The following is a 22,107-nucleotide window of genomic DNA, read 5'->3' on the forward strand; positions in this document are numbered from 1 at the left end:
TCAGGAAAAAGCTTCAATAAACACCCAGCGGCTCTCTCTCTCTCTCTCTCACAGACACACAGCCCCTCTCCCTGCGCTGCCAGCCGCTCTTTTAAACGCCCTGCCCTGCTGCCTTGGTGTAGCGCCTCCGCCCCAGAATGAAACTTCCCAAGTGACGTCCCAGCCGAATGGGGCACCCAGTCACATAAGGTTGGGGGGGGGGGGGGGGGGAGAGATTAGGGGCAGACGGTCAAAAGAGGTGGGTATCATGGAGAAGGAGGGACAGTGAAGGGAGGGAATTCCAGACAGAACTCAGATAGTTGGAGACACCCTGGGCTGGTGGTGGAGCTAGTAAAACCCAAGAGGCTGGATTGGATCAGGGCTCAGAGAGAGGGAAGGGAAGGGAAGAGAAGGTTGTGCAGGAGTTCAGAGAGAGGAGGGATTTGAAACCAAAGGTGAGAATTTGTAGGGGAGGCTAGTGTGGACTGGCGTTTACTTTAATAATCTTTATTATTGTCACGTTAACGCTGCAATGAAGTTACTGTGAAAATCCCCCAGTCGCCACATTCCGGCACCTGTCCAGGTACACAGAGGGAGAATTCAGAATGTCCAAATTACCGAACAGCACGTCTTTCGGGACTTGTGGGAGGAAACCGGAGCACCCGGAGGAAACCCACGCAGACACGGGGAGAACGTGCAGATTCCCCACAGACAGTGACCCAAGCCGGGAATCGAACCTGGGACCCTGGAGCTGTGAAGCAACAGTGCTAACCGCTGTGCTACCGTGTTTGTCCCTGTGTCCTGTTAGTTCCCCCATTCGCTTTGTCCAGTGCCTGCCACTTTCAACTGCTCTTCCTGATCACGAAGGAATAACTTCGATTGGACATTAAACCAGGCCCATCAGCTCTGATGCCTCTTCTGGTGGAATGGCCTGCTGTCCCTCATTGTCATCTCTTCTACACATGGGATCATAAACTGGGAAGGGGGGGGGGGCCAGGAATTTACATTTATCGAACTGCACTGCCGCACAGATGTCTCACTTTCAGTTAATGGGGGCCAAGTGACCCCTGGCATTGAGTTGTTGGGGCTTCACATTTTACTGAGTTACCAGGTACTGGCCGGTGGGTGGCTGCTGCCTCTGCAGCCTTGCATAAGAAAATTGATGGGAGAGCTGGTGGTGAGGATGGCTACTTATGGAGAGGGCAGAACAAGCAGGGAGGCGCTGAACAGATGCACGGGCGAGCACACTGAGGAAAGGTGGAAAGGTGAGAGAACAGCCCAGAATTGATAAGCAGTTGTACGTGGTGTCTGACTTTGGGCTGCAGTTTCCATTTTGCATATGGTGTGTGCCGAATGGTTGCAAAGAAAGCACCACAGTGATTGGGATCTGTGTAGGTACCTGGTTAACGACATCCTTGTTTGTGGCTGTAGTGGTTTATGGGATGAGAAAACATGTTCTGGGCTTTGAGGAGAGGACAAGGGAGTGGGACTGATTAGAAACCTGTGACATAATGCCAGCGCAGGTACAACGGCCTCCTCTGTGTTGGATGATTCTACGATTTTAGTATTCAGATGTGTTACAACTCATATATGTGAGGACTTGAACAGGGGTTGGAAAGGTGACATTGATGTTCAGTTGACAATCCCATGTGAGTGACAGCTTTCAGACCATACACCAGCTATTAGACACTGTTTGTAGGGGAATTGAGGTTACCAACCCTCCAGAATTTAGTGTTGGGAGTCCCGAGGAGTTAAATATTAATCTCCTCATGACAGTTGCCAGCAACTAGAGAGAGAGAGAGAGAAAAATACAAATCTCAAAGAAAATGTTTACTTTGATCACTTTTAACTATTTATTATAACAATATTGCAGATCTGGGGAAAAAAGGTATGTGTGTCTGGGTGGAGGTCTTGGGATGATGATTCCTTCAGGAATATGGGCAAGGCTGGAGAAGCAAGGAGGAGAAATAGATGGAGAGAAGGTTTGCCACAAGGAGGAAAGGAAGAAAGCATAAAAGTTTTTTTTGGGGGGGGGGGGGGAATTTGGGGGAAAGGGAAGGTGGGAGGGTTTGTTAACACTTTGAGAAGTGCAGGTAGGTGAGTGCTGGCCCGGAACCTTACTGAAGGCGGGTTTGTAGTGCTGGGGAGCGGATTGAAGGTTGCACACCGGGCCGCCGGAAGTGCGGCGGGGGAAGGCTGGAGGCGGCGCGCCGGCGGTCGGGAGCGGGCGGCGGGTTGAAATCGGGCGGGATGGCGGGCGGCGCGCCGGGGGGCTGATGGGTGGATGGAGTCGCTGGCGGCCTATGTGTACAAGGCGGCGAGCGAGGGCCGGGTGCTGACGCTGGCCGCGCTGCTGCTCAACCGCTCGGAGGCCGAGAGCCGGCGGCTGCTGGCGCAGGTCAGCCCGGGGCCTGGGCTCGGGCCGGGCAGCGGCACCGCGGCGGCGGCGGCGGGCGCCCAGAGGGCCACCCCGCTCATCGCCGCCGCCCGCAACGGCCACTGCAAGGTGGTGAAGCTGCTGCTGGAACATTACCGTGTGGAGACCGAGCAGAACGGCACCGTCCGCTTCGACGGCTACGTGATTGACGGCGCCACGGCGCTGTGGTGCGCGGCAGGCGCCGGGCACCTGGACGTGGTCCGGCTGCTTGTGGCCAACGGCGCCAACGTCAACCACACCACGGCCACCAACTCCACCCCGCTGCGGGCCGCCTGCTTCGACGGCCGCCTGGACATCGTCCGCTACCTGGTGGAGAACCGCGCCGACATCCGCATCGCCAACAAGTACGACAACACCTGCCTGATGATCGCCGCCTACAAGGGGCATGCCCAAGTGGTCAGGTAGGTGCAGCCCCATCCCTCACCCCCCCCCCCCCCATCCCTCACCCCCCCCCCCCCATCCCTCACCCCCCCCCCATCCCTCACCCCCCCCCCCCCCCCCCTCACCCCCCCCCCCCCATCCCTCACCCCCCCCCCCCCATCCCTCACCCCCCCCCCCCTATCCCTCACACCCCCCTATCCCTCACACCCCCCTATCCCTCACACCCCCCTATCCCTCACCCCCCCCCCCCATGCCTCACATCCCCCCCCATGCCTCACATCCCCCCCCATGCCTCACACCCCCCCCATGCCTCACACCCCCCCCATGCCTCACACCCCCCGTCCCTCACACCCCCCGTCCCTCACACCCCCCCGTCCCTCACACCCCCCCGTCCCTCACACCCCCCCGCCCCCCACATCTCACCCCCGCCCCCCACATCTCACCCCCACCCCCCACATCTCACCCCCACCCCATCACACCTCACATCTCACCCCCACCACACCCCCACCACACCCCACATCTCACCCCCACCCCCCACATCTCACACCTCACCCCCCACCTCTCACCCCACCCACACATCTCACACCCCCATATCTCACACCCCTCAAACCCCCCCCACACACATCTCACCCTCCCCACATCTCACCCTCCCCACATCTCACCCTCCCCACATCTCACCCTCCCCACATCTCACCCTCCCCACATCTCACCCTCCCCACATCTCACCCTCCCCACATCTCACCCTCCCCACATCTCACCCTCCCCACATCTCACCCTCCCCACATCTCACCCACCCCACATCTCACCCTCCCCACATCTCACCCTCCCCACATCTCACCCTCCCCACATCTCACCCTCCCCACATCTCACCCTCCCCACATCTCACCCTCCCCACATCTCACCCTCCCCACATCTCACCCTCCCCACATCTCACCCTCCCCACATCTCACCCTCCCCACATCTCACCCTCCCCACATCTCACCCTCCCCACATCTCACCCTCCCCACATCTCACCCTCCCCACATCTCACCCTCCCCACATCTCACCCTCCCCACATCTCACCCTCCCCACATCTCACCCTCCCCACATCTCACCCTCCCACGGCACTTCCAAACCTCGCATCTCATCCCCACATCTCAACTCTTACCCTCACTCCCTACCTTCACCCCTCCACACCACACCCTCCCCCCCCTCCCCACACCCCCCCCCCCACAACTCACCCCACCCCCTCATCCCTCCACACACCTCCCACATCTCACCCCCCCTCACACCACCCCCACACCCCCCACCCACACCTCACCCCTCCACACAACTCACCCCTCCACACAACTCACCCCACACACCACACCTCACAATCCACCTCACCCCCTCCCAAACCTCATCCCCTTCCACATCACACAACTCAGCCCCCCCACATCACACACCTCCCCCCCCCCCCCCCGACACCTCACACCTCACCCCTCCCACCTCACACCTCATCCCCCTCCCGCACCTCATCCCCCTCCCGCACCTCATCCCCCTCCCGCACCTCATCCCCCTCCCGCACCTCATCCCCCTCCCGCACCTCATCCCCCTCCCGCACCTCATCCCCCTCCCGCACCTCATCCCCCTCCCGCACCTCACCCCCCTCCCGCACCTCATCCCCCTCCCGCACCTCATCCCCCTCCCGCACCTCATCCCCCTCCCGCACCTCATCCCCCTCCCGCACCTCATCCCCCTCCCGCACCGCACACCACACAGCTCACCCCCTCCTCACCGCCCCCCACACACCTCACCCCCACCCCCTCCCAAAGGTTGTGGTGGCATGGGGGCGATGGAAGAGCAAACCTCACACCCCCCACACCACACACCTCACCCGCCCCCCCACACCTCACCCCACCCACAACTCACCCCCCCCCCCCCCCCCCCCCCCCAAACAACTCACCACCTCTCCACACCGCACCTCAGCCCTGGAGGGCTGTGGAGTGGGGGGATGGGGGAAAGCGGTCTAGACAGTTGGGGTGGGTGGGGGAACAGCAGTGGGTAGGGAAGGGCGCGGGTTGTGGTGGCATGGGGGCGATGGAAGAGCAAGGTGCTGTATTGGCGTAGGGGTGATGGAGGAGTGGGGTGCTGTATTGGGGAGAGTGATGGAGCGGGGTGCTGTGTTGGGGAGGGTGATGGAGGAGCAGGGTGCTGTGTTGCTAATGGGGATGATGGCAGAGCAGGGTGCTGTGTTGGTGTGGGGGCGATGGTGGAGTGTGGTGCTGTATTGGCGTGGGGGTGTAATGGCAGAGCAGGGTGCTGTGTTGGCGTGGGGGTGTGATGGCAGAACAGGGTCCTGTGTTGGCCTGGGGTTAATGGAGGAACGGAGTGCTGTGGGGGCGATGGAGGAACGGAGTGCTGTGGGGGCGATGGAGGAACGGGGTGCTGTGGGTGCGATGGAGGAGCGGGGTGCTGTGGGGGCGATGGAGGAGCGGGGTGCTGTATTGGCGTGGGGGCGATGGAGGAGCGGGGTGCTGTGGGGGCGATGGAGGAGCGGGGTGCTGTGGGGGCGATGGAGGAGCGGGGTGCTGTATTGGCGTGGGTGCGATGGAGGAGCGGGGTGCTGTGGGGGCGATGGAGGAGCGGGGTGCTGTATTGGCGTGGGGGCGATGGAGGAGCGGGGTGATGTGTTGCTAATGGGCATGATGGCAGAGCGGGGTGCTGTGTTGGTGTGGGGACGATGGAGGAGCGGGGCTCTGTGTTGGTGGGGGCTGATGGAGGAGTGGGGCGCTGTGTTGGCGAGGTGTGATGGAGGAGTGGGGTGCTGTGTTGGCGAGGTGTGATGGAGGAGTGGGGCTGTGTTGGCGAGGTGTGATGGAGGAGTGGGGTGCTGTATTGGCATTGGGGCGATGGAGGAGCGGGGTGCTGGCTTGTCGAGGTGTGATGGAGGAGCGGAGTGCTGTGTTTGGGAGGGTGATGGAGGAGCAGAGTGCTGTATTGGGGAGGGTGATGGAGGAGAGGGGTGCTGCATTGGGAAGGGTGGTGAAGGAGCGGGGTGCCATGTTGGCCAGGGTGCTGGAGAGCTGGGTGCTGTGTTGTCGAGGTGTGATGGAGGAGCGGAGTGCTACGTTGGCGTAAGGCGTGTTGGAGGAGGGCGGGCTGTGTTGTCGAGGGGCGATGGAAGAGCTGGATACTGCGTTAGCGTAGAGAGTGTTGGAGGAGGGCGGGTTGTTTTGGCGGGTGAAGGTGATGGAGGAGGAGGGGCTGGCTGTCTTGGTAGAGTGTAGAGGTTACTGGCATTTATGGGCTGGAAGGGATGCAGTGAACATTCAAAGGTAATAACACATGGGTAGAATGTATTGAAATTATCCCATGACGGGAAATAACAACAAAGAACAATACAGCACAGGAACAGGCCCTTCGGCCCTCAAGTATGTACCGGTCATGACCCCTCCACCTTGGGAAAGAGTGCCTGCCCATCCACTCTGTCCATGCACCTCGTAAACTTGTAGACCCCTATCAGATCGCCCCTCAACCTCCGTCTTTCTAATGAAAACACGCCGAGTCTATTCAGCCTCTCAGCGTAGCTAACACCCCCCAGACCAGGCAACATCCTGGGAATCCTCCTCTGCACCCTCTCCAAAGCCTCCACATCCTTCTGGTAGTGTGGCGACCAGAATTGTGCGCAATATTCCAAGGGAATTGAAGGATGTTGAGTGATGCTCTTGTCCAGAGGTATGCGCAAGGTGGATGGACTGAGAATAACATTTATATAGACATATTTCTGATGAATAATCCGTTACCCTTGGCATTTGCCCGTCTATAATAAATAGGATAATGCTGATGTTAAAACAAATGTGATCAGCAATTCACATGGTATATACAATTGCTCGGGTCGCAGGGAAATAAAATCTTCACATACACACATCTCATAATTGCAAAATTATACCCAAACAGATCAAGGCCACAGTGCAGTTAAAAACTATCCAAGCTATGCGCAAACTGTTTGTCCAATATAGAGGTCATTTCTAGCATCGTGGCCTCGTATTGGTAAACGCTGTTCTAATTAAGTTGCTTACTTCGACCGCGTGATTCTGGGGGTTTTTTGCATGCGAAAGAACAATTTTGCATTAACAAGAGCTAGTCCATACACTGGGGAGCAATTGGATAAGAAAAAAATTTACCAAGTGGGGTGAGGTTATTGCTTACCAGCTGAATATTGTTGCTATTGCTATAATAGCTCATTATTTTCATACATAAAATCCCACTGCTTCTAAGTCAGCACTTAATTTTCAACCTTGAACTGCCAGTGAATTCAAGGAACCTTGGTGGTACTGAAATGAACACTATCGTTGAAATAATAAAGACACTAAAATGTTAAGGGTAGTCTATATAAATTATACCTAAAAAGCAATTGTGTGTAAGAAAATATTTGTTTCCTTCTATTTATCCTCTTTCCCCTTTTTCTTCTCACTTTTTCTATCAGATCTGCAGGTTGCATTAAGGGAGCCTTCTTGTGTTATACGTGGTATAATTTTATGTCATATAATACACAATGTAGTCTGTCAACATGGAGGCATCACGTTAGACACTGAGTTTAATTGTTTGGTGAGAGGATTTGTTCAGTTGTTAAATGCTTGTCTATTTAGTTTTCAACAAGGAAGTACTTGGCATTCAATACCTGTTTGTCTCTTATTGATTTTTTGTGTGTATGGAGTCTAGTGTAACAATGTCTGTGCTCGTGAGCATACTATTTTTACACAGAAGCTTTAGCTCATTGGTGGTGTTCTTGTCTTTGTGTCAGAAGGTCGTAGCTTCAAGCCTCAGCTCAAGGGAGTAACACATAATCCAGGATGATACTTCAGTGCTACACCAGTGCTGATTTACTGGAGTTTCTCAGATGAGATATTAAACCCAAGGCAATGTCTATTTTTCAAAGGAATGTGGCACTATTCGAAGAAGAGCAAGGGAGTCCTCCCGATGTCCTGGCCAACACTTATCCCTCAATCAAAAAAAAGTCTGATCGACTGGTCCTTCTCGTTGCCCTTTGTGGGACTTTGCTGTGTGTATGTTGGCTTCAGAGCTTGCCTACAAATCATCAGTGACTATACTTCAGCAACAAATGTAATTTGCTGTCTAGCAATTTGGCACATCCCTAAATGTGTAAAAAGTACTATGTATAAATGCATGTTTCTGCTTTTCTGTATGTAGATTGTGGTACTGGTGAATGTTGCAAGCGGGAGGAATCGTTTGTTTCTCCGAGTTTGGAATTTGTTGTTCTGGCCTGCTTTTGCAAACAATAAGCTTGTGTGGAATTAAGTTGTTTTTTTAATTTAAAAAATAATTTAGAGTACGCAATTATTTTTTTCCAATTAAGGAGCAATTTAGAGTGGCCAATCCACCTTTCTTGCACATCTTTGGGTTGTGGGGGTGAAACTCACGCAGACACGGGGAGAATGTGCAAACTCCATTCGAACCCGGGTCCTCAGCGTCGTAGGCAGCGAGGCTAACCACTGTGCCAATGTGCCGCCCTATGTGGAACTAAGTTAACCTCTGTGCAAACCTAATCCAGACCAAGGAGGGCTGTTGATGGGACAGCTCATGGGAGCCTCACAGAACCCACCAGTATCTGAATGCGTACACTGATCCATAGTACTTTAATGTAATATCAAGAAAATGCCACAAACCTGGAGGCAAGGTCCTCTGGATGGTACATTTAGCCAAGAATGTGTAAAAATACCATTGTACTTTTAAGAGGCAAGCTGGAATGAGTTCACCTGATCCCCAGCCAACATTCCCCTATTAACCAGCACGAACAAAACCAGATTCGTTGGTCATTCGTCCCAATGCTGTGTGGGATCTTGTTGTGTGCAAAATGTCTGCCTACATTGCACCAATAACTATACTTCAAAGTAACTCATTAGTGTGTGAAAAGCTGTTGTGTGTAAATACAAGCTCTGATGTAGTTAAGATATTTTATTGAGTTAGCTATGGAATTGTGGAGCTAAAATTGTTGCTGATAGTTGTGACTTTAAGTTGAGAAAAATAGCCCTGCGGAAGCTTTAAACAGTTTAGGTTATTACTATAATAACAGGAAAACTATGATTTCTGTGAGCACTCGGACATATGTTTTGAATTTGTTTCTTTTGTGTATAAGTCCATACTGCCACAATTCATAGTTTGAACTACTTTGGAATTTTTATACAAAGTGGAGGTGGGAGGGTGAAGACTGAGCATTTAGTGCTTTCCCACTCTTTTTTTCCCCCAAGGTGGAATTTAGCTGCAGATACAGCATTAGTTTCTCCTTTTTTTTAAGATGCACATTGGGTTGTTGAGTATTTCCTACATTGTTTTCTGTTTCCTAGAGTTGTGAGCGGCAGTGATGCATCTTTGAGGCTTGATCTTTCCACAGCGAAGCGCGTAATCTCCAGTTTGCAGCTCTTGCTGTCCTTTGACGAGGAGGCTTGTAATGATGTGCTTCGGCTCCAGTCCCAGCAACTGCAGCACTATTGAAAATGGCCCTTTCGTATAGCACCTAGTAAGACCTCCATAGTTCTCGGTGCCAATGAAGTACGTTTTAAGTGTAGTCACTATTATAATGTCAGAAATCAAGAGATCGATCAAGACAGTGCTGATTAGTGCTAATCAATTAAAGTTAGTGACTGGCAGCAGTGTGCGATAACTTGCTTTTTTAATGTCTCTGACTTATTGGATGGTGATTCTGTTTCAGAGTCCTTCACTACTTCACCTAATAGCCATTCTTCATATGTAAGTAACTGATTATTTCCCCCCCCCTTGGGGTAATGAACTATACTTTGCATTTTTATAGCACCTTCAACATAGTGAAACATTATAAGCACCTCATTGGCCTGATTAGCAGTCTAATTTTTGCACCAAGCCATATAGTGAAAATATTAGGGAAGGTTACCAGAAACCTGGCCCAAAAAGCATGTTTTTAGAATATAGAACAGTACAGTACAGCACAGAACAGGCACCAGGTTTTAAGGAGCGCCACAAAGGTAAAGGGGTTTAGGGTGGAAATCGCACAGCTTAGACCTATATTGCAGAAGGCACGGCTATCAGTGATTGATGGTGAATGAAATTGGCGATATGGAAGAGTCCAGAGCGACAGGAAAACTCTGACCTCGGAGGCTTGTTGGACTGGAGGAGGTTGACCTGATCCTGTCCTATCTGACATAAATGTACACTTCCTGGGACCTGGTGCTCAATTGGTTTCTACCAGAGCCCTAACTACTGATTGACCGTCCAGTGCAGTGGAAGGAACAAACCCGGGACCTCGGTGTTTTGTGCGGCTCAGAACTAAATACGGCAGATTGGTTATTGTACAACTGAGACGTAGAAATTCATTGTGTCTCCTCGTGATTGGCAGAATAGGACAAATTGAATTACCTATGTCTGATCAGCGAAAATTGAAGCTTTAGCTATCTGTAGTGTGGTGATTTGATAACTGAGGTTCTGAAACTGACTTCGTCGCGGCTCAGCTCATGTCTACTGCTTGAGGTGATGTTTGGTGCAAACACCCGCTTGCTGTCTTCACTGGCTAGTTGTTGGTTTAATCATTTAAAAAATGTATTGCTTTGGTCTTTCTAACTTGCAAAGATTGCTGTGCAGAACCTGGATACCCGCTGTGTAGTCTCCTCTGCTGTGAGATTTATTTGACTCATTGTACCTCTGCTATCTCTTTGAAAGAGCTATCCAATTAGTCCCACTTCCTGCACTTTCTGCAGAACCCTGCAAAATTAACCTTTTTTAGGCACATATTCCATTCACTTTTGAAACAATCTACTGAACCTATATCCTCCACCCCTTCAGGCACTGCCTGCAATGTCCAACATTTTCTTCCTCCGCTAATTTGTTGTGGACTGGAGTTGATAAATTATCCTTAGGCCATGAATCTGGCTTTCCATTTCTCCCCCTCACACTAGTTTTATTGGAGGATTTCTCTGCTCCCTCCCTGATTAGAAGGCACTGACTTCATTCTGGGGTGTAGTTTGTTTTCACCTTCTGCTACCATGTGCTCTGTTGACGAGTACTTTGTGAACCCTGGCAGTGAGTGTAGCAAATAATCCAACCGAATGGGAGAGTGGAGTCTGATCACAAATAACCTACACTTCGCAGGATAGAAATCAGAAAGGAGAATCCCCACCCTTCAATTTATAGAAAAATATTTGTGTATTGATGCTGCGTCATACCTATCAGTGCGTTTATCTACTGATCTGTCTGGGGATTTTCTTTGTTGTGAAGTGCTGGGTTCTAAGGTTCTGATGACCTGAAATATTAATTATTTCTCTCTCAGATACTACTAGCCCTGAGTATTTCCAGCATTTTCTGCTTTGGCCTAAGACCTCTGTTGTGTGTTTTCCCAGGTACCTGTTGGAGCAGCACGCAGATCCCAATGCCAAGGCACAGTGTGGGGCCACTGCACTGCACTTCGCTGCTGAGGCTGGCCACTTGGAAATTGTGAAGGAGTTGGTGAAGTGGCGGGCAACCATGGTGGTGAATGGCCATGGGATGACACCTTTGAAGGTAGCAGCGGAGAGCTGTAAGGCAGACGTCGTGGAGCTGCTGCTGTCACATGTGGACTGCGACCGGAGGAGTCGGATTGAAGCACTGGAGCTGCTCGGCGCCTCCTTCGCCAACGACCGAGAGAACTACGACATCGAGAAGACCTACCACTATCTGTACCTGGCCATGCTTGAGCGGCACCGTGACTCCAACAACCCAATGGAGAAGGACACCCTGCCCTCCATCGAGGCTTACAGCGGGCGGACTGAGTGCAGGACCCTGCCTGAACTCGAGGCCATCCGACAGGATAGGGATGCCCTCCACATGGAGGGGTTGATAGTCCGTGAACGGATTCTGGGTTCTGACAACATCGACGTTTCACACCCTATCATTTATAGGGGGGCCGTGTATGCGGACAATATGGAGTTCGAACAATGCATCAAGTTGTGGCTCCACGCCTTGTGCTTGCGACAGAAAGGAAACCGAAACACACACAAAGATCTCCTGCGATTTGCTCAGGTCTTTTCTCAGATGATCCACTTGAATGAGCCGGTGAAGGCACGGGATGTGGAGAGTGTCTTGAAATGCAGTGTCCTGGAAATAGAACGGGGCTTGTCGCGGATCAAAGACTCGTCCGAGGTGGACATTCACGCAGCCATGGACAATTGTGAGTCGAACATTTTTACCTTTTTGTACCTCGTGTGCATCTCCACCAAAACGCAGTGTTGTGAGGAGGAACGAGCTCGCATCAACAAGCAGATCTACAAACTGATTCACCTGGATCCCCGGACCAGAGAGGGATCCAGCCTGTTACACCTGGCGGTGAACTCGGGCACGCCAGTGGACGATTTCCACACCAATGACGTGTGCAGCTTCCCCAGCGCACAGGTCACCAAACTGCTGCTCGACTGCGGGGCCGACATGAACGCTGTGGACAAGGATGGTAACGGGCCCCTGCACATCATCGTGCAGTACAACCGGCCCATCAGCGACTTCCTCACACTGCACGCCATCATAATCAGCCTGGTTGAGGCTGGTGCTCACGCCGACATGACCAACAAGCAGAAAAAGACCCCATTGGACAAAAGCACCACCGGCGTGTCTGAAATCCTCCTGAAGACTCAGATGAAAATGAGCCTAAAGTGCCTGGCTGCCCGAGCCGTACGAGTTCACAACATCAGTTACAAAAGCCAGATTCCTCAAGCATTGGAAGAGTTTGTAGAATTTCATTAACTCTCAATAGTCAGGTGATTCTTTACCAAACTGGTACTAGGTATGTCCATAACCTATCGCTCCTTGAAATTGGTTGGTCTGCTCAATTTTTTTTAGCTGTTTAGTTTCTCACCATTTCCCATCTCTCACCATAACCACACTGATTTTATACAATGCTTCCATGTGACATGTCTGTCAAATAGGCTGATATGATGGAGGATGGCTGTAAACAAACGTCTGAAAAATTGATATTAATTTTTTTTATGTGTTGGGGTAATATCCACCCCGTGTCTTCTGAAGACATGGTAATGTGGAGTTACTCAAATGAGTTGCGCTTTCTGGGGCTGTAACGGGACATAAATCAAGAGCTCTATCTCTCTAGTATTGCCTGCCAATTTGAGGATTCGGAGCACTGTTAATAAGAACGTTATCACAGGATGTTTGGACTTGTACCTCTAACGTGGGCACACTTCCCTGTCCTGTCCTTCATTCATTGTTCACTTTGCAATGCAAGCAAGATAGCCTGCTGGGGGAATCTCGGCTTGTTCAGATTCAGACTCTTCATGGATTGCTAAATGTATGGTGATATTGGAATAATCCTGCATGCCTGAGTCTGAAAGGTTAAATGCAATGTTAATGCTCTTCCCCATATTGACTGGCACTGTGTTGGGTAAATGCCAGTCCCAGCCGAAATATCCAATTTCAAACAAAGGACTTAAAAATCACAGATTGGTTAATTTTAATTGGTGAACTTTATTGCCTAACACCTGTGTAAGCACAGCTAGCTTAACCTGCAAACAACTGAGTAGGGAGATTGCCTATTTTGCCTATTGAGTACATGAGCTGTGTTGGGTTGTCATTAAGATTGAGCTTTTTATTGATGTTCCCGATATGACCAATGGGAATGTCAAAAACACCCAAGTGTACAAGTGGTTCCACAAATTCTAGAAAGCTGCTTCGATGCTCCTTGTAGAGGAACATCCTGCACCCCGGGTAGTCACAGTACGTGCTTGGTCCGGTAGTAAATCAGACACTTTGTGTAAAACATGCCAGAGTTGCACCTTCTATTCCTGTACAATCTGTATTTTGTACTTGGCTATTGGTTTTGTTTGACCTGAAGATCCTCTGCAGGGAACCCCTGGCAAGTTATCAGAATATCCAGCATGTTCTTTTCAGGGAGACTGCCCATGACCTGAAAACAAAGGGGATTGCTGCATTTTACCCTAACATTTCTCCTCACCTTTTTGTTACTGAAAGCTTTAGTGAATAAATTGATTGGAGTGGTTGCAACACCATCTAAACTTAACAAAACCTGCACTGCACCGTAATCGTAATTCTTCCGATCAGCTTGCAATCATTAGTGTTTTACAGCAGAGGAAGAGACCCTTTGGCCCGTCGTGTTAATGTTGCACAGATTTGAGTACAGTTCGAGCCTGGGTACTTTCAAACGTGTTTTAAAATTAATGGGAATTTGGCACAATTCTAGGACCTTGTTTGCTGTGTGTGACCTGGAGCTCATCGTAAATCAATCGGCGATCCCTCCTATTTGTGTGTAAGGTCAGGTGACAGTAGAACCCCATATGACTGATGCCCTGCAGCCATTCAGTCTGGGCTTGCGCATGAGGTATAACTAGTGAGGAGGTACAGCATGGTACCACGGAAGGAGGATGGAGCATGGCCAGAAGGCAAGTGAACGATGGACCTGATTTCATAGAATTTCATAGAATTTACAGTGCAGGAGGCCATTCAGCCCATCGAGTCTGCACCGGCTCTTGGAAAGAGCGTCCTACCCAAGGTCAACAACTCCACCCTATCCCCATAACCTAGTAACCCCATAACCCAGTAACCCCACCCAACACTAAGGGCAATTTTTCATTGGCCAATCCACCTAACCTGCACATCTTTGGACTGTGGGAGTAAACCGGAGCACCCGGAGGAAACCCACGCACACACGGGGAGGATGTGCAGACTCCGCACAGACAGTGACCCAAGCCGGAATCGAACCTGGGACCCTGGAGCTGTGAAGCGATTGTGCTATCCACAATGCTACCGTGCTGCCCTGATAACCGGCATAGACCTATAAAATGTAATGCTCAATTCGAACATATCAAACAATTATTTTGGTCTGTGCTTTTTAAAGATCACATTTTTGGGGGTTGGTGATGAAATCTTAACCCTGTAATTGAGCGTAGTGGTCGGTAAACTACCAGTGGGGATTCAGATCTGCTGTGAAGATGATAACAATTGGAATCATTTTCAGTTTTATTTTCATTTGTAAAATGGGATTTACTAATATGTAGCTAAGACAGCTCGTCCGAGAGTGTTTTGGTTCAAAACTTGACCCTCTGGTTTAGCATAGGGCTAAATCGCTGGCTTTTAAAGCAGACCAAGGCAGGCCAGCAGCACGGTTTAATTCCCGTACCGGACTCCCCGAACAGGCGCCAGAATGTGGCGACTAGGGGCTTTTCAGAGTAATGTCATTGGAAGCCTACTTGTGACGTAAGCGATTTTCTTTTAATTTCTTTGCAAATAATTGTTAAACATTAAGTGCGGCACTGTGTCCTGGGTTGCAGATTATAGCGCTGTTATTCGGAGGTCTGTCTGCAGTGGGCCCAGCGTTACATGGGTGAACTCCAGTTGGTTTCAGCCCTTATTAACCTTTTGCATGTCGGCTGCTTTAAGTAGTTTTGGTAGTCACGATGAACACTGAGTGTAAAACAAAATATTCAGTTACTCCAAATTATAAATCCTGGAAAATAGAGAATTGCAAAAACAGCACAGATATTCTGTATTTTTAGGTTTTCTGGCATTCTACAAAAATAGTGCCGTGGTTATCATGTTTTTTATAGTTAATAGATGGGAAACCTGTACATTGCCATTTTAAATTTGTTTTACTTATTCCTTACTATTGTTAATCGTTTATTCCTGATGAAATGTCACTCAGCCAATCCTGACAAGTCTAGATTCTTTTAGCTAGACACTGAGAGGTTAAAAGAAAGCTAACTTGTATGAAAGAAGTTAATTCCGAACAGTGATGTGACTTTGTGTCGATGGATTTGGATTGGTGGAGGCACCTATTGTCACATTGCGACTTAAATTGCTCAATTTAAATTTCAAGTTCAATTGCAACTGCAACATTCTGCTCAATACTGACCTTCAGTCGAGTCAAGCTGTGAAATGGTGACCATATTGCTATCAGTCCAGTACTGACTGTACCGACTCAACCCAAGGCCTCATGTTCCTGTTGTAGACCATTGAAACCTCTGACTGTTAACAGTGAAGAATAGGGTTAGGGCACTGGCCTATATCTTGCGTAATAATGTAAGTTTATCTAATATTTTAACCTTTTTCCAATTAACTCACATTACAAGGGCTACTTATGCGGGAAAGTTAAATGTTCAAAACCCATGATCTGCATCAGGACAGAACTTAGCACAATGCAATGTAGCGCATTGTCAAACTTCTTTTTCATTATATTCTTGTATTTGGGGAAATGGTGGAGTAGTGGTAATGTCATTGAACTAGTAATCCAGAATCCTACTACGGCAGCTGGAATATTTAACAAAAAAAACAGCTCGTCTCAGAAATGGCTACCCATGTAGCTATTGTTGTAAAAACCCATCTGGTTCACTAATTTCCTTTAGGGAAGGAAATCTGCTGTCCTTACCCGGTCTGGCCTACATTTGACTCCAGACCCCACAGCAATGTGGTTGCCTTTTAACTGCCCCCTGAAATGGTCAAGCAAACCACTCAGTTCATGGGCAATTAGGGATGGGCAACAAATGCTGGCCTTGTCAGCAATGTCCACATCCCATGCAAGAATGAAGAGAAAAACAGGTCACTTGTAAGTCTTGGGTAGGCTCACTGTGTGTATTAAACTTGAAACCCAAACCTGAGATAATTAACCTCATGCCAAGCCTAAAAGTGAAAATCGTTCAGCATTTTTCATCAGCTATAGGATTTGACCATTCAGCGTATTTCTGTAATTAATTAGCTTCAGCAAAGAAAATCTCAATGATTGGAACAAACAAATTTGTGAGCTATTATTTTAGAATTTGTTAGTGTTTCATTTGCATCTCCAATGGCTCAGTTGATAAAGCAAGTGTGTAGCTGAGAGCCATCCAGGGCAGAAGGTCCTTGTTTTGATTCCCGCGCTATGGAATGACGACAAATTTGCAAGGACATCAAATCTCAGGTTAGCAAATTTGATATTTAGCACGTCTAGAATATCTCACTGACTCTAAATTCCTATTATTTCACAGATGGGAAAGGCTCATAGTTCACGAAGGAACATAGGGACGAGCGAGATTGCGAAAGTCTTTCACACAGGGTGGAGCAGCAATCGGCGAACATCGGTATTCGGTGTAAATGTATTTGGCTGTTGGGCTGAGGTCTAAGATTAGCTCCACATTTCACACATTCAGGAATCCAAACTATAATTCCTTGGCTCATGTTGCTGGCTTTAACTCATTGGGGGGGGGAAATGGAAAAAAATACCCCAGCCCCCTCCAAGAATCCCAATGGAATAAATCAGACCACGCCTCGTTGAATCTGTTGCTGCTTTAGATGAATCTGTTCTGTCTCATCCAAATAACTGATCAAATTCGACTATCTGCACACCAAGATCAGTTCTGGTGCCCGTTCTCTTGTCTTGAGAAAAGATCGGGGTTGCTCAGTAGAACTTCAGATCACTCTTTTGTAAGGTTTTATTATTTCGATTCATCTGTTTGTAAATCTATAGAGAAAAAAAAAATATATATATATATATGAAAAAAGAACTTAAATCCTGGAACTGTAGGTTGAATTTTGGGAAAGAGAAACCACATGGGAGGGGGGGGGGAAATTGAGAGATCATTGTCAATTGAGCATTGAAAGAAGAATCTAGTTTAATTGTTATTACTTGAACGATCAAAGTTTCCTGTTGGCTTAAAACGGAGAAGTGTTTACAGAAATGGGCCTCTTAACACCGATGATCTTGTGGCTAAAGAACTCTGAAGGGTGGCAATACTGGGAATAAAAAACAATACAGAAAAACATTTGTCTGTGACTCAAACTAGTTGTTTTGAGATTTGGGTTGTGGAGGAAGGGTGAAGAATCATGTGTTCCCCCAACATTGATTTGGTTCTTCAAAGACCAATTTTATTGCCTGTGTTTTTTTTATGATTTTTAATCCGAGTGTTACACGTTGTCCCTAATTTGAACTGTGCCGGGAGTGCTTTCATTGACTTTTGATTCGCAATTTTCAATTTTTTTCTACAAATGTTGAGGCGCTCTCCCCATTTGGCATAAAACATCCAAAGAGAACCCCCTCCCTGCCCAGCCGCTATTGTTGCACAAAATAGCTTCTCCTCTGTGAAAGGGGAAAGCTGTCCAGAGTCTGAATGACCAGGGCAGTGGAATTATAGAATAGTACAGCATGGCAGGGACACCATCAGCCCACCCTGCTCTTCTGAAAGAATTGTCCAGTTAGTCCCACTCCTGCTCATTCCCCATAGCCCACTGAAGTGCTAAGAAACACAGATTGTGCCTTGATTTGGCGGCACAGTGGTTGGCACTGCTGCCTCTCAGCCCCAGGGACCCGGGTTCGATACCGGCCTCGGGTGACTGTCTGTGTGGAGTTTGCACTTCCTCCCTGTGTCCCCGTGGGTTTCCTCCGGGTGCTCCAGTTTCCTCTCGCAGTCCAAAAGATGTGCAGGGTAGGTGTATTGGACATGCCAAATTGCCCATTTAGTGTCCAAAGAAAAAAAAGGTCAGGTGGCATTACAGGGACAGGGTGGAGGCGTGGGCTTAAGTAAGGTGCTCTTTCCAAGGGCCGGTGCAGAATCAATGGGCTGAATGGCCTCCTGCTCTGTAAATTCTATGATTTTGTGGGTAACCTTTCACAAACCAATAGGGATCTGTGGTCACCAATTTATAAACAGTTTTGAACATGTTGCAATCATAATGCTTGTACTGAAAATTAAGATTTAATTAAGATGTAGGTAGGGCGGAATTGTCCTGATTTTGAAGGACAGCCTTGATTTTTATAAACAAAATTGTACTTGATGCCTAAATTATTAAAACGATACCTCACCCAAGTGATTTATTTTTTTTTGTTTCTTGTTTTCCTGCTCCGTTCATGGAAGCCCTCATACAGTTCTGTTGCTCGGGATATTTATGTGTTTTCTGCCAGATGCTACAGGAAAAGCATGTTTAATGTTGATACATTATGTTCTTAATTTATCTCTACAACTGCTCCAGCTGTCGAATCACGAGTAATCAGCAAAGCTCGAGTAACTGGGCTCCCCGTAAAACTTGAGTTTGAATGTAAATCCTTCCATACTTCCAGTTTTCTTCTTCGATCAGCTCTTGCTGGGGTTTCAGTCCATCGGTGTTGGCCCTTATTGAATTGGCCGTGCTTCAGGCCTGAGCCTAGATGGCCAACAGACTGCGTCAGACTACCCACGTCCTGGTTGTTAACCCTGCTGTCTACCCACAGCATCCCATGTTTTCCAGCAGCTCCCTGGACACTAATTCAAAATGGAAGCGTTGGCCGTCTTTTCCTCTAGCTTGGCACAATAGAACAGATTTGCACTGACCTCCAACTGCTCCTCCCCCATCCAAATACTCTGTACTGACAGGGACTCTAACTGAAAACTTCACAAGACAGCATGGTTTATTTCTACCCCAGGCTGTCTCTCCCCTACGTGTTAGGGTGTGACATGTCTAGTGGGCTGGGTAAGCACTCTCATTGTAGTGTTCAGTGAAGTCCTGGGGGCAACACTAATGTGAGATGGGTGTGCAAATTGTTATTAACAGCTAATGACTAGTATGACAACCTTGGTGTCCTTTTCCCGCTCTAGTTATATTTCTGGAGAATAAATGGTGTCGCCTTTTCACAAAGAATAAAATGATAACCCTTTTACGCTTTGGAGCCTCTGCTAATTTAAATATTTTATCCATGGGTCTTTACAGACCTCGCTGGTGCTATAGTATTGTGACAGTCTTGGGCTGAATATTCGAACATTATTGGTGTAGGAGATACAGTGGTGTGTCCATGCAAAGTGAGGATTCCACTGCCTTCAGCAGCTGCGATTGTGGCCGATTTAGTATCAGGTGGGACGCACTCTGGGTGGATGTGGAAGTGGTCGCCACTTGTTCTGAATATTCTTTGGAAGGTCGCACAGACAGCAACAGGAACCATTGCTCGGGTTCATTTCCGATCACTGACCCAAAGATCCCATGACCTATGATGTTCTTTGATATATTTAGCATTAGGGCTGGAACACAGAACTCTGGAGATATTAGATTGGCCATTGTTTTAAAGTTTTGGATCTGTAATGATCAAAAATATATTTTATTCAAACATTCCATAACAAAGTTTTAGTTTTTAAACATGTGGATTACCCTCGGCTTAGTAACTAAACGCGCACTGTACGGAGTGCTTTCATTTGTTCAAGGGATATGGGTGTCACTGGCTAGGCCAGCATTTATTCCCTAATTGCCCTTGGGAAAGTGGTGATGAGCTATTGTTTTGAACCGCTACAGTCCGTGTGTTGTAGGAACACCCACAATGCTATTCGGAAGGGAATTCCAGGATTTTGATCCAGTGACAGTGAGGGAATGGTGGTACAGCTCTAACTCGGGGTGGTGTGTGACTCGAGAACTTGCAGTGATGGTGTTCTCGTACATCTGCTGTCCTTGTCCTAGGTGGTAGGGGGTTGCAGGTTTGGAAGGTGCTGCCGAAGGAACTTTGGTGAGTTGCTAGTTTGGACTAGGAAAATTCAAGGTTTGATCTATGACGTGTTAACTGACCTCAAATTAGCCTCTTCATTGCTAAACTGGAGTGGGATTTCCCACTCTTGGACTCATCTATCAGAAATGTCTGTGAGACTATTGGATTTGGGCAGGATTGATTTGAGTCCATGGTTGAATAGCATGTGGACACTGTTCAGACTCTTGTATGGTGAACTATACTGGGGGTCAGTTCAGTTTATGTCTGATGATGGTTCACGGAAGAGTGAAGTGCAAAAGAGAGAAATGTTTTAAATTAAAATAGTCAGCAATATTGCGAATTTTGCATGTCACCTTGTTTTCAGTACAATTTTACATTCCGTAAACTCAGAATGGCAACCAAAAGGGTATTGTCATTTGCAATAAGGTACTTTGGGACAGAGTGCAGCCATAAATGGTCGGGCAGACACCAGTTAATTGTAAAATGTGTTGAATTAAAATAACTTTTGACAGATACCAATTATGGATCCAAAGAACAGATTCCTTATGTAATTTGTATCCAACTCCTGTGGCAATGTCACCTAAGCAACCAACGTGAAGAAGGGGCTTTGAATTATAATATATCTGGGGAGGTGCTTTTTTTGGTTCAATGTTGTCTTTCACTGACTCATTGCTCTTTAAGCTAAGTGTTATGTAAAATTGCACAGAGCAAAACTGAGTGAATTACAGTACCACCAAATGCCTTAACAATGGATAAAATAAAGGATGGGGAGAAAAACTATTAGGACATTTTGATATTTGTTGTCACTTTTTGACACAGCCCAACAAATCTTTCTCTTGGCATTTGACTTGTCTTCCTACAAGAGCTGTGCTTTTACAGGGTTGATTTAAAAATATATATACATTGTGTATATCACATCAATTCACAGCTTCTGATTTCTGTGGTAATTTGTAAAATTTAAAAGAAAAAAATTGGAACACTTGTGCCAATCCCTCTGTGGTTATTCGATCTCAGTCGGGGAAGTGATTAGCAGAAAGAGAAGTTTAGCGGTGTGAATCAGCGATGAGATATTAATGAAAATTCAAGATGGAGCAGAATCTATCTGACTTGTATTTTGAGTTACAATGCCATGGCACTTTGCACTATTTTACTCCTCAGGATATACAACTGATGTAACTTGTTTTCACTCAATTTCCAAGATGCAGATTTATTTTCCCTATAATTTGAAATGCGCGCTGCTACTTGGAAAATGAGGTTTCTTATTGGGTTTTTAAACTCCCCGTTTGTTTCTTTTTTTTCACCGAATTACAATGTTGTACTGTCTGTTTTGTGGAAAGGGGGGAGATATGTAACATTTTTGATCTTCTGTATCTTGTAAAAATGTGACTGTTTTGTTTAAATAACCTTATGTCCACACTGAAAACAAAAATCAGGACTTGTTATTAAAAGTCAACGGTAGCGACTTGTGTCGTCAACGGTGTGTTTTGTTCTGCGTGGTGTTGTGAAACAACTTGTATACTTTGGGAATTGGTCAGTGGAGGAAGCTGTTCATCCCCGAGAGCCCATCCTACTCATCAGTTTAAATCATAAATGGGCAGCACGGTAGCACAGCAGTTAGCACTTTTGCTTCACGGCGCCAGGGACCCGGGTTCGATTCCCGGCTTGGGTCACCGTCTGCGGTGTCTGCACATTCTCCCCGTGTCTGTGTGGGTTTCCTCTGGGTGCTCCTGTTTACACCCGCAAGTCCCGAAAGACGTGCTGTTAGGTAATTTGGACATTCTGAATTCTCCCTCAGTGTACCCGAACAGGTGCCGGAGTGTGGCTACTTGTGACACTAAAGATCGTTATTGATGATTATTAGCTCCTATGTATCTAAACTCCATTCACCGTCCATGGT

At 48.0% G+C, this 22,107-nt stretch overlaps 1 protein-coding gene across 1 annotated transcript; it reads left to right on the top strand.

The window, feature by feature from the left end:
• The first annotated feature begins 2,188 nt into the window (after window positions 1-2,188).
• Window positions 2,189-21,672, top strand: fem1b (fem-1 homolog b). Its single transcript, XM_038813204.1, has 3 exons — window positions 2,189-2,817; window positions 11,146-12,557; window positions 16,759-21,672. Exons 1-2 carry the CDS (start codon window positions 2,264-2,266, stop codon window positions 12,515-12,517), a joined length of 1,926 nt encoding a protein of 641 aa, XP_038669132.1. The 5' UTR covers window positions 2,189-2,263; the 3' UTR covers window positions 12,518-12,557; window positions 16,759-21,672.
• Window positions 21,673-22,107: the final 435 nt, after the last annotated feature.

This window comes from Scyliorhinus canicula, chromosome 12 (assembly GCF_902713615.1).
Source record: "Scyliorhinus canicula chromosome 12, sScyCan1.1, whole genome shotgun sequence".
NCBI lineage: Eukaryota > Metazoa > Chordata > Chondrichthyes > Carcharhiniformes > Scyliorhinidae > Scyliorhinus > Scyliorhinus canicula.